The sequence below is a fragment of the Scylla paramamosain genome, chromosome 3, assembly GCF_035594125.1.
Source record: "Scylla paramamosain isolate STU-SP2022 chromosome 3, ASM3559412v1, whole genome shotgun sequence".
Taxonomy (NCBI): domain Eukaryota; kingdom Metazoa; phylum Arthropoda; class Malacostraca; order Decapoda; family Portunidae; genus Scylla; species Scylla paramamosain.
The window spans coordinates 10432780-10446062 of NC_087153.1; the positions used below are offsets into that span (position 1 = coordinate 10432780).

The 13283-nt window shown below is 47.4% G+C and overlaps 1 protein-coding gene across 1 annotated transcript; it reads left to right on the forward strand.

The window, feature by feature from the left end:
- Positions 1–313: 313 nt before the first annotated feature.
- LOC135090155 (uncharacterized) lies at positions 314–12991 on the forward strand. Its single transcript, XM_063986563.1, has 4 exons — positions 314–1232; positions 10691–10935; positions 11246–11370; positions 11771–12991. The coding sequence occupies exons 1-4, from the start codon at positions 1160–1162 to the stop codon at positions 11910–11912; spliced, it is 585 nt and encodes a 194-aa protein (XP_063842633.1). The 5' UTR covers positions 314–1159; the 3' UTR covers positions 11913–12991.
- Positions 12992–13283: the final 292 nt, after the last annotated feature.

Below are 13283 nucleotides of genomic sequence, written 5' to 3' on the forward strand. Positions count from 1 at the left end.
GAGAAGGGTGGGACTGGAAGACAAGGAAGGGGGCGGGGGGACAGCATGGTGAGGGAGGAGCAACAAGCCGCCGCACAACTGCGTCGCCTACGCGTCTCATGGGGTGCTGTGGGGAAGGGGAGGCTCACAAGACCTACGAGACACGAAGTGACAGTGAATAGCACCTCAAGATCGAGGTGACCCGGCGTGACGCGTAGCGGGTCACCAATGGGAGGCCTCTTGACCGCGGCCGGGTAGCGGTGGGCTTGGCACCTGGCCAGCAACATGTGGGAGGGGAGGCGAGGGCGCCAGCTACCACAGATTGAATTTTGCAGGACAGTTATCTGCTGGAGGAGGAAGGGGACGCCGTGTTGGGCGGTGTGTGCGACGCGGCCGGCGTCACCTGTACACTCCTGTGCCGGAAATTATGTGAAGCTGGTGCTGAGAGTTGCACAAGTTGCAGGTGCTTCCTGTCCTGGCCGGCCGCAACACTCTCACTGGAGACGCCGTGCCCAGCCAACCGCAGCGCCAGAGAAAACGGCGCGCGTTGCTCCAGCACCGCCAGTCTGGCTGTCGCCGCCAACCGCGCAGGTAGTGGCTGCTCCGCTCAGCTCGCCCGCTGCCCAGGTGACTCGCCGCCCTCATTTGCCGCCCCTGCCCAGGGTGACTTTCTCGGCTCACACGCCACGAGTCCGCCCTAACGCATCCTGAGGACGTCAGCCGCCAAGGCAGGCGTCGCTCCAGCATCCCCGCCACCATGCAGAACCTGGACGCTACAGGCACCACGATAGTGATCACCATCCTTCTGGAGGGTACCTAACACGCCCTTCCGCCCTTCTTTCATCCATCCACATCACGCCACTCATCACCGATATCATCACTTCATTCCCTGGACGCTCGCCGGCACCCGCCACCCAGCGGCAGCCAGGTTCACGGTACAAGTTTGCCAAAACAACCTGTTATAACGAGCCATTGAAGGTACTGACCCCAGTGGACTCCCCACCTCCCTTATACAGCAAGTAAACGTCACTTCAACTCCCGCCCGGCTGAAGTGAGAGGCAGTCAGGTCCGGTTCATCCCGTACAGCGCCACTTGGTTGCTGTTGGCAATACCAGCAAAGCCAAGCAGCGGCAGCAGCCAGGAGATCACTCGGGCGTGGGACCTTGAGTTGCCCTTCAAGATGTTCGGCGAAGTAGACGCTTGGAGGATCAAGACAGTGCTGGTTGGCCTCCTCGCCCTCGCAGCCTCGGCAGGTAAGTCATTGTGTCTCGTGTTCTTCGTGTTAGCCTCACTAGAAGGTAATCTTTTTAAGTAAACATTAAGTTGCCTCATACAAACACCTAAACGTCTGGGGCAGTGGCTTGTAATCTGTGAGGAAGATCACGTGCTGGTGATCGTGGCTGTGACGCCGAGACCCTGTGAGGTCACCGACGCTATGCAGTGGTGCGCTAATAGACCAGAGCAGGTGTGGGGGGAGTGCCGGCGTTGAGATGACGTCCGGGGCGCGGCGCATCTCACTTGTCGCTCGCGTAACTAAACGTCGGGGCTGCGTCACCACCGCCACCAGAAGGGAATACACCATTGTTGAGGCCGCCTGTGTGGAGACGTGTCCTCGGGTAAACAATGCCTCTTGGGTCTGCCGTCCGTACGTGCATGCGGGGTGAGAGGAAGGAAAGTGCAGAGACCGAGAGCGTGCCAGGGAAAGCGGATTGAGTGCCTGACGAGCGGAGGCTTCTGGGGGTGATGTTAGTGTTGGAGGTAACAAGCTGGCTAATTTGGTGGTTTATCAGTCTGGGAAAAGAAAATGTTACGATTAATTTACGCGGGAAATTTGACATGAAGACCAAGAACAGTGAATTTTGTGTATTTGATAAGTATTGACTTTCCTATTAACACGAGTATGTTTAATATGATAGAGAAAAAATAAAATTATGTTTGGGAGTAAAAAAAAAACTTGGGCAGAAGAGGTCAGTAGGTACACAGATTGCAACACACTGGTGGCGGACGAGGCAAACTCTTTCGAAAACGTGCAACAACATAATGCTGAATAAAGGAGGGAAGGAGGGAGGGAAAAATGGAGGGGTAATGCGGTGGACTGGTGGATGTCATGGTGCCCTGTGTTCAAGGTTAGACGCTCCTCCCTTTCCTCCTTCCCTCCCTCCCTCCCTCATCTTCCTCCTCCTCCACCACCATCACCACCTCCTCCTTCTCCTCCTCTTCCTCCTTCATTTCCTCTTGTCGACATTGAGAAGCGACCACTGGACACGCACGCTGGGCTTCATACAACAACAACAAACAACAACAAAAACTACACACAACAACAACAGCAAGAATGTGAAAGTAATGACTACGTAATACATGTGTCAGATTTCTGTATGACGATCATGTAGTGAGTGTGTTTGTGTGTGTGTTTATGTGTGTGTGTGTGTGTGTGTGTGCGCACATTTATGTATGAGGCGGAGAGGAGGCGGTGAGAAGTGTCATCTTCAGTGCCGGCCAAGGTTACTGCGGTCACGATCACCATCATCATCAGCATCATCATCATCTCATCATCATATCCCACGGCCCTCTGTCACTGCCCTTCTCCCAAGTACTTCCCATCCACTCTCACTTGCTTATCTCAATTCCTCTCACACATTTCACTCTCCGTTCCCTCTGTATTCTCAAACGTTTCGTCGTCTCGTCTCCATTGCTTTTAACAGGCTCCGTCTTAGGATTTTTCAAGGGTGTTTTCATGACTCGAGTGAAAGTTCAACAAGGTTCCTGCACCATGAATGAGAAAAGCACGCATGAGAACCTGACTAATCATTCCTGTGGCCTTTGAAAGTAGACCTAGTGAGGGGGGAAATTGTTTTGTGCATACGTATGTAAGTTTTATAATGCTTCTTTTAATTACTGTTTCGTGTCATCTTATATTTTGTTATTTTTTTATTCTGGCATCTTCAACTTGCATAATGATAAGGAGGTTTAAAATAAGATCAGACACATTTATGAATAGGGAATGATGGGAGGAAATAGGTAAGCATTTTTACAACACATGGGCTGCCACGTGTAGGCCTGATGGTTTCTTGCAGCTTCCTTTATTTTTTTTTTACTTTCTCATGTGCTATGTATATACTTTCTATTTTTCAATTGTAGGGTTATATAACTATACTCTCTCTCTCTCTCTCTCTCTCTCTCTCTCTCTCTCTCTCTCTCTCTCTCTCTCTCTCTCTCTCTCTCTCTCTCTCTCTCTCTCTCTCTCTCTCTCTCTCTCTCTCTCTCTCTCTCTCTCTCACTCACGTAATGCCCCGCACCAAGCCGGACCTGAGTGGCGCATCCCATAACGCTCCCTCTCCTCTCCACGTCGGTAATGAGTATGCACCTTTGGAGGGCACAGGTGTCACTACTATTTTTACCCTACTGTCTCATCCTCACACCTCTATCCTCCCCTCTCTCCCCTCACACCTCTCTTCCTCTCTCCTCCCCTCGCACCTTCCATGCCCTCTATATGACATCCAAACTTCCCCCTCTTGCTCCTTACATTAGCCTCGCCTCTTCATCCCTCCTCCCCTCCCCATCCTCGTCCCTTCATGTAAAGCACCTCCTCCTCCTCCTCCTCCCACATCATCCTGCTCCTCCTCCTCCTCCTCCCACATCATCATCATCTCCTCCTCCTCCTCCTCCTACGTAATTATTTCAAATCATTTTCTGTTTCTTTATTTCTTGTCTTCCATTTCGTGTTATGTTTTTTTTCTGTTTCCTATCGGGTGTCAAATTAATAATGTTCTAATTTTCATTTTTTTTCTTTTATTTTGGTTTCTTTATTATTACATTTTTGCTTTCCTCTTATTCTTCCTACTTCGCTCTTTCTTTCTTCTTTCTTTCTTTCTTTCTTTCTTTCTTTCTTTCTTTCTTTCCTTGTGTTTCCCATTGTTTTTTCTTGTTTTTGTTCTTGCTCTTGTTGTTCTTATTCTTTGTCTTCTTCTTCGATTTCTTCATCTTTATTTATTGTTTCTTGTTTTTGTTTCGTTCTTGGTGTTACTTGTTCTTTTGTTTTTCTTTGTGTTCAGATTTGTTGCTTTTTTTTTGTTTGTTTTTTCTTCTCTTACCTTGAACTTCATATGCATTCTATTCCTTCTTCTCTCTTCCTCACACACACACACACACACACACACACACACACACACACACACACACACACACACACACACACACACACACACACACACACATACAGTATTCTACTACTTATTATTATTATTATTATTATTATTATTATTATTATTATTATTATTATTATTATTATTATTATCATTATTATTATTATTGTCTATATTTGTTTTCAGTTCTGTCGACAGTTGTTCTTCCTCTTCCTCTTCCTCTCCCTTTCTCTTTCTCCTCCTATAATATTGTTGCTGTTGTTGTTGTTGTTGTTGTTGTTGTTGTTTTGTTGCTGTCTTCGTACTTTTCGTTGTCTACTTATTTCATTCTTGTTCTTGTTTTTGTTCTTGTTCTTTTTCTTATCATCATCATCATCATCATCATTAACATAATTTATTTTATTGTTATCATTACTATCTTAAAAAAGCAATAACGATAAAAAAACATTTATCACCATTGATTTTTTTTTCCATTGTCATTGTCACACACCATTCTTCTCTTCCTCTTCCTCATCCCCTTCTTTTCTCTTCCTCCTCCTCCTTCTCCACCTCCTGTACTTCCTTCTCCTTCTTCTCTTTTTGTCTTTTCTACCTGCACTTCCTTCTCTTCATTCTTTTTCTCTCTTCCTTTTACTCCCCCTGTCTCTTTCTCTTCTTCCTTTCCCTACTCCTCCTTCCGTGTTTCTCTCCTTTCTGCACTTCTTCTTTATCTTTCTCTTCTTCTACCTGCACTTCCTCCCTCCTCTTTCTCTCCTTTACACCTCCTCCTCCTCCTCCTCCTCCTCCTCCTTCAACTCAGACAAACCACTACCATACGCCACAAGCACAGTAAAAATAAATCTCACCAGAAAGGCGGCCGTCAGTGAGACTTCATTTGTTCGCTTGAGACAAACCGCAAGCCGGCCTGATTTTTTGAGGGCGTGGCGTGGGTGACCAATGTGAAGGAAAGGGAAAGGAGTGAAGGAGGTATATGAAGGCGAAGGAACAGAATAGGAAGGAAGTAAAAGGGAAGGAAGGGATCTGGAGGAAAGGGAAAGGAATATGAGTAAAAAGAGAAAAGTATGGAGGAGAAGGAATGGTAAATGAATGGAAGTGTATATAAGAAGAGAAAAGGAAGGATGGAATAGAGTAAAAGTGCACTGCGTGTGAGGAAGGGAGGAATATAAAGGAGCAAAGGAAGGATGGAAGGAAGGACTGCGGAAATAAAAAAAAAAAATAGGCAGTTATATGAGAGAGAGAGAGAGAGAGAGAGAGAGAGAGAGAGAGAGAGAGAGAGAGAGAGAGAGAGAGAGAGATGAAGTGTCCCTCAACATAATCAATCCGCTGTGCAAACAAGAGCCGGAAGTGAGCAATTCTCTCTCTCTCTCTCTCTCTCTCTCTCTCTCTCTCTCTCTCTCTCTCTCTCTCTCTCTCTCTCTCTCTCTCATTCTGGCAACTCAAAATCCTACATTCACGATCTCCAAAATTTTCACTACCTTTACCTCCTCCTCCTCCTCCTCCTCCTCCTCCTCCTCCTCCTCCTCCGCACCCTCCCCCCTCCTCCTCCTCCTCCGCAACCTCCCCTTCCCCCTGCCTAGCGGTCTGCAGTGCCCCGGGCCGCCGCTTTCCTACCTATAACTTATCACTGCCCACGGGATGCTTCCTCACACACTGACCTTGGCAAAGTTTAGGGAAGACCAGGGGACGCAGTGAGCAAAACGCAGTAGACGCAGTAGAGACGCAGAACACCGCAGAAGACGCAGTACTTTAGTAAGGCCCCCTTTTCCCTTAGGTATAGACGTCTCAGTGGGCCTTTTTTTTATGTATATATTTTGTTCTCCTGGCCAGTATCCATCTTTCATGAATCATTAAAGGAAAGGTGTCAAAGGGAGAGTGTATACTAGGAGGGTCTGGGAAGGTGTGATGTGGAGAGGAGTGTTTGGGGTGAGGTGTGGAGAGTGTGTTGTGAGGATTGGTTTGGGAAGTGGTGGTATTTGTGATAGGTAGTGAGGTGTGTGTGTGTGTGTGTGTCCAAACAGACAGATATACACACACACTGAGACAGATAGAAAAACAGAGAAAGATAGAGTCACAGAGAGACAGACAAACACAGACAGCAAACGCAAGTAAACAAACAAAAAGAGAGAGAACAAAATCCCAAAACCACACACACACACACACACACATAAAATTAAAAAAAAAAACACCACAACACAAACTAACTACAATATAATCTCAACACCCCGGAAAAGTGCGATGAGAAAGAAAACCACGAAAAAGACAACACGCAACACTTTCCACGGAGGTGACTGGGGACGGCCTGAGGAAGGGAGACGCGGTGGGGGGATGGGGATGGGAGGGGAGGAAAAGGGTGGAAGGGGGTTTAGTTGGGGAGCAGAGGAGCCGACAAGCAATAAAGGAAAGGGCGCGGGAAGGACGTGGAAGAGGAAAAGGCGGAAAACATATACGACCTTCACTTTTCCTTTCCTAAACGCTCGTGGTATTATGGCTTTCACTCTCATTGTGGGGAGGAGGAGGAGGAGGGGGGTGTGGAAGCGGGAGGAGGAAGAGGGAGGGTGAGGGAAAGGAGGGTTGGGTGGCAGGAAGGAGGTAAGGAGGTAAGGAATGGATTGAAGGAGGAGGAGGTCGTGGGTAGCTTGAAAGAGAGAGGGTGGAGGAGAGGGAATGAAAGAGAGAGGGTGGTGGCTTTAACTGATGAGAAAGAGATGATGGCATGATAATAATAATAAATGTGTGTCAATGCGTCCCCTTCTATATGCTGGAAAGTAGTGATTGTACATTCTAATCCTTCTTACATACTGAACACTACATATTGAATTATTTTAGGTGCATTTTGCTATTTTCTCGAATAACGTAATACGAAGAGACTTGTCTATTGCAATGGAACGTAAGAACACTGAAAAAAAAAAAAAAAACAGAACATACAAGCATAAAGGAAGCTGTAACAAGCCGGTGGGCCTATACGTGGCAGTCAGTCATGATGGTAGTAGTAGTAGTAGTAGTAGTAGTAGTAACAACAATAGTAGTAGTAGTAGTAGTAACAACAGTAGTAGTAGTAGTAGTAATAGTAGTAGTAGTAGTAGTAGTAACAGTAGTAGTAGTCGTAGTAGTAGTAGTAGTAGTAGTAGTAGTAGTAGTAGTAGTAGTAGTAGTAGTAGTAGTAGTAGTAGTAGTAACAGCACCAGGGACAATAAGAATAACAACAACAAACGACATAATAAAATCACAAGAAGAAGAAGAAGAAAATAAAAAAAGAGAAGACGAAGAAGAAGAAGAAAAAAGAACACCCACAGAATACAGACAATAACAAAAACGCTGTATTTTTCTTCCCCCTGTAGTCCGCTTCCTATAGTAAATCTACCCATCTACATCTGACCTGAGATGGCCTGGCCTGGAGTGGCGTGCTTGACGTGGCGGGCCAGCTTTTCTCACTGAGTCATAATGAGTGAAAGTGTGAGGGTCAGGTCACATGTCAGAGGAGCCGCGGCGAGCTTTCTTCTGCTCACCCGATATTTACGCCTCATCTTTCACCCCGTCTCTTGTGGTTCCTCTCTCTTTCTCCTTCGAAAGTAGAATCGCCGCTCAAAGGTAATAGTTGCAATGTATTAAGAAGGAGTTTACTTATGTGAGTTCTGCTTTATTTTGCTTCCATGTCTCTCATCCCTTTCTCTGTCTGAAATTAACATCACCGCTCAAAAACAAATATCGTACTGTATGGAAGAGCAGTTTACACAGTACCTGGTCGCTTTATTATGTTCTTATCTCTCTCTCTCTCTCTCTCTCTCTCTCTCTCTCTCTCTCTCTCTCTCTCTCTCTCTCTCTCTCTCTCTCTCTCTCTCTCTCTCTCTCTCTCTCTCTCTCTCTCTCTCTCTCTCTCTCTCTCTCTCTCTCTCTCTCTCTCTCTCTCTCTCTCTCTCTCTCTCTCTCTCTCTCTCTCTCTCTCTCTCTCTCTCTCTCTGTGTGTGTGTGTGTGTGTGTGTGTGTGTGTGTGTGTGTGTGTGTGTGTGTGTGTATGCCTCCCTCTTAGATTAACATTACCACCGCTCAAAACCAATTATCATTCCGTTTGGAAAGGATTATACGTATGTACAACTTCTGCTGGTCACTTTATTGTGTTTTTACGTCTCTGCTCTCTCTGTCTCACTGTCAGAACACCGCCCGAAAACAAATAGTGGACTGTATGAAGATATAAATATACGCAGTTTCAGGTCGCTACGTTTCCAGATTCACACAACAACGAGAGCAAAGGGTGAAAAAAGAAGCCTGTTGGTAGTACTGTATGAGGAAAGGGTATATCTATATTTAGTTTCGGGTCGCTGCTTCTAAAGTCACTCACACACACACACAACAACAACAACAACAAGTTAAGGGAAGGAAGAGAAAAGTAGCCTGTTGGTAGTCGGCCGGTGGAAGAGAAAAAGTGGAAATGCTGGTGATATGTTTACAGGAACCCCGTAATCGAAGGAGACAATAGAGCGAAGAAGCTAATATATGATTCCAGAGACAACATTCCACCACCGACCAAACCCCCAGCCCCCCAACACACACACAGCTTCCCACCTACCCTTCTCCCCGCCCCCTCCACACACTAACCCCACAAACACACACGTGAATGTAGGTGAGTGACAGGTTCTTGCGGTCACCATTGTTGTCTAAATATAGGCGCCCCCTCCAGGTAAGCAGCCGCCGGGGTCACCTGAGTGTAGACCTTAGAATAAACAGGGAACACGCCCGCTCTCCGCCCGCCGCCCGCACCCAACCTGACCTGCTCCTTGTCATGCTTGGGGTTTGTTTTCCTGGTGTTTAAGTTTGTGTTTTTGTGTGTTTCTTTTGCTGCTGTGATTGCTATTTTAGTTAGGATGATGATGATGATGATGATGAATAGGAAGAGGAGGAGGAGGAGGAGGAGGACGAGGACGAGAAGGTAAAGATGAAGAAAAGAAATAACATCAACAGCAACAACTACTGCAACAACAACAATAACAACAACAATTACTACAACAACAACAACTACTACTACTACTACTACTACATTCACTGTCGTTGTCACAAGAAACACGTCTCACACACTCTTCACAAGTTCTGGCCACCTGTCTGCCTAGTCATCACTTCCAGCAAGACAAGAGTCGCTAGTCGGATGCTGGAGAACAAAAATCACAAGACTGGATTATCAACTTCACCAAAAACACCACAGGAAAAGGCAGTAATGGACAGATATATTAGAGGATGAGCGAATAAATGAATAAGTAGATTAATAATAGTCGCGTGAACAATTAGTTTTCCTGTAGACGGATGTGCTGAAGTGAAAATGCTATGTAACCTTCTGCGCGCGCGGGACAAGGCCGGCGGCATCAGATTGGCGCCGTGACGCAGACCCGCGCGGTGCCACCTAACTTCCTTCCACTGCGGCGCCCTGTGTCAGATTTCCTAAATAGCCGCTCATCAGTTCGGTCACAGATTAAGGACAAAGATAACTGGAGAAGCAGGATGTTCTCAATAGCGACGTTAACACAAAGAAATAATGACAGTAGAGGAATGGAACAACAACCAAGCTGTCATTGTTCCCATGCTTGGTGTTGTTCACGCGGCACGGCTCCTGCTTGTCTTGCTACACACCGCCAATTAACCTGAGGCTTTGTTTTCACTGCGGTCTTGCTGAATGGAGAAACTCCCGACCTTGTGCTCCACTAGTGCAGGTGTGTCTCTGCGTCGCCACGCCGCCGGGCCGCGGGGGATCAGCAGGTGTGGCGGCCGGCAATGCTTCTCCCTCCCCTTAGTTAAGCTGATATTTCCTGAATTTCCGATTTTGAGCACAAGGCGAACGAGACAGCGGCGTCAAGGCTGGTCAGGGGTGGCGCCACCCGATCACTTACGGTACACTGGCCACCGAGAACCTTTTCTGGGTATTGCTTCCCCTCCCCCTCACCTCCTGCAGCCACCATAGCGCCCTGGGATTGCGCAGGGGCGGGGCATGGCGCCACCTGCCCTGCCACGGAGGGTCTTTAATCAACGCTTGTGTAAGCAGGAAGCTTACTGCGTTTGGTTCCTGCAAGGTTCTCGTGCCGTCAGTTTCGTCAGAGGTAAAATAGGTCAGGCGTGCTTTTTTTTTTTTTTTTTTATGATAGGAGAACTCTGTCGCAAATTTTTTCTTCCTCTGTCTTCTTCCCACGAGAGACAGAGAAACATGAAACAACTCCCTTTTAATGTTTCACTCTTTTTTTTTATTGGGGGTTAGGGTAGAAATAAGTCAGGCATGTTTTTTTTTCTTTCTTTATAACAGAATAATTCGATATGCGTCGCATCGGCCGTGCTTTCTTATTCCCACGAGAAACAGTAACATGAAACAACTCGCTTTCCTCCCTTTTAACCTTCCATTCTTTTTCATGTTTTCGCAGCCCCAAGGAAAGGTAAAAATAGATCAGGCGTGTTACATAATAATCCTATACAAATCGCATCACCCGTTCTTTCTTCTTTCCACGAGAAAGGAAAAGAAAAAAAACACGCACACACGAAACAAATAACTTTTCTCGCTTTCCTCCATTTTAACGTTTCATTTTCTGTTTGCCCAGCCGGATGGAAAGAGGACCTCACCAACTACGTAAGGATCGGGGTGCGTGACGCCGGCTACTCCAAGGTCGTGCTGGACTGCGAGGACGAGAACATGGCCTTCGTGATCCGCATGGAGAAGGACTTTGAGGGCGTAGTGTATACGAGGGGAAGCTTCCACTCCCGCCAGGGCCCCTGCTTCCTCGACGCAGAGGGCGGCACGGAGTTTGTTCTCAAGTTCTCCTACAAGGATTGCTCCACTAAATATGTGAGTACTGAGAGAGAGAGAGAGAGAGAGAGAGAGAGAGAGAGAGAGAGAGAGAGAGAGAGAGAGAGAGAGAGAGAGAAAATTGCTCACATATTTATTTATTTATTCAGTCAGTTTAGTGCTCACATATTTATTTATTTATTCAGTCAGTTTAGTTAGTTAGCTAGTTAATCTTTTAGTCAGTAACTCAGTCATCTATCTATTTAACTACTCATTGATTGAAAAAGTTATAAGTAGAAACGTAAAGCGTATAAACAAAAATACTAGCCACAAGTCATCCCCGACTCATCACTGCCCCACCCCACCTCAGGACGACAAGCTGGGTGCGTACGTCAACACGGTGGTAGTGCAGCACGACGATGACCTCATCTTCCCCGGCGACCTGGCCTTTGACCTGCGCTGCCACGATCAGGTCACCGTCAACGCCTCTCTTGGGTAAGGGATGCTGATCAACGCTTTTGTCTTACGGTGTTAATAGACATTATCTCCAAGGCAGGCGTTGTGCTGTGCCCAGCCAGCTATATTGCTCTTATTGCTTCTGGCTATGGAGATTTTCCTGCAGTCAAGTCCAAGTATTTAACTCATACTGGTTCTCAATTTAGCATTGATGGTGACGCAGGTGTCATGCTCTTCTGTCCAGCCAACAAAACTATATCATTGTCATGCTTTCATTGCCTCTAATTGTAGCGTCATTCTTTTTCCTGTGGTCAAGTTCAAAGTCTTTACACTCATATTAGTGATTTCAGTGTAGTATCAATGGTGGGGCAAGTGTCACGCTATCCTGCCCAGCCAGTGACTCCCTGTCTTCCATTAACATGAGTTCCTTTCCCCACAGAGTCAAGTCAAAGATCTCCCTGGTGGATCCTGACCCGGCCTCCAAGCAGCCCTCCAAGGACGAAGAGATATCGGCCACCTCCTCCTCCAGCGTGGTCACCCTCATGCCGGGCAAACTCACGCCGCCCAAGGAGGAGCTTTAGCCGGCGAGCAGAGGCCACGGAGGGCAGGTGGGAGGCTGCATAGGCCGCCGCGTGTCGAGTCACCGCCACCTGCAGCACGTGAGCCCGACACCGCGGGATCCGAACCATGCTGCGTGTCCAGGGTTTGCTTTCCCACCCACACGACGCGAGGGCAAAATCTCTTTAGGCCACATTGGTCACCGTAAAGGTCGTACTGTTTTTAGGCCACATTGGTCGTATTTTTGTAACGAGAGGACGATGATGCACAGGAAGCCACAGTGTTTAAAGTGTCGGAGGCGTCCCGTCCTGCACAGACTAGCTTTTCATAATCTGACGGCCTCCTCCTGACGCCTGACACTCGCCTCCTCCCTCCGGCGCTGCTCAATGGGAGGAATCCAGTCTGCGTCTTCTTCAAGAGTCCGCCTGAAGCTTGAGAGTCTTTAAGTCCACAAAAGCCAAGCGTCGCCTTACTCTTGGTCGCTCATCACTGCCGCCGCCGCCACCTCCTCCCACTGCTATAGTCGCTGCCTCCGCCCCGCGCACGCATAGCCGGCCACGATGATCTCACTGTAGGTAGAGCGAGGGAGCCCCGGGCCGGTCCCACTCCCGACAAAGGCCGGCCGGAGAAGCCTGACCGTCCCATCTCATCCCATCTGACCGACCACCCCGCCTGGTTGGACTGATCTGCCAAACACGAGTTTTCAGGAGAGATTCCCTTCCTCCTCCAGCAGGCGTTGATGACCCTGCCGAGCCTTCCGTCTTGTTTTGCTATGCTAACTTTTCCTGAGTCATCGCCCTTCACTTTCATCCCGTCCCGCTACTGAGGCGAATACTTGTGATTCAGCAGTATTTCCAACTACTTTTCTTTCCTCTCACCTCACTTCTCTGTTCCTGCTTCTCTCTCCTGTCCTAGAGCTGTCCCTCCCCCATCCCTCCCTCGCTAGGACTCGACCGTGTCCATATCCACACGTATTTTGGCATTTTCCTCTAACTTATTCCCTAAGCCCCTCCCCATTTTTTTTTTTTTGTCGGTTTATACATACATTCCCAAAATAAACTTTGTTACAGTCCGTCCTATAATATTAAAGTGATATACTGTACCTGGAGTTTTCTTTCCTTTCTATGTACAATACTGCGCCGTGAGTTCCCTCGTTATTTTCCTTATTCTCTGGAATATCTCAAAGTTCCAGGATTACTTATAAGCTGCTTGCTGTATGAGTGATGGGCCAACAAAGCTACTATTTGGTGGTATGTAGCACCACTGCATACGCTCGCTGTAAGTTATTGGATCCATTTGGTTATGTGATGCAACAGTGTGTGCGTCGGTGCTGGAATGAACTTTGAACACAACATAAGGGTGAGTCTCGGGGCATGCAATATGTTTCCTTAGAG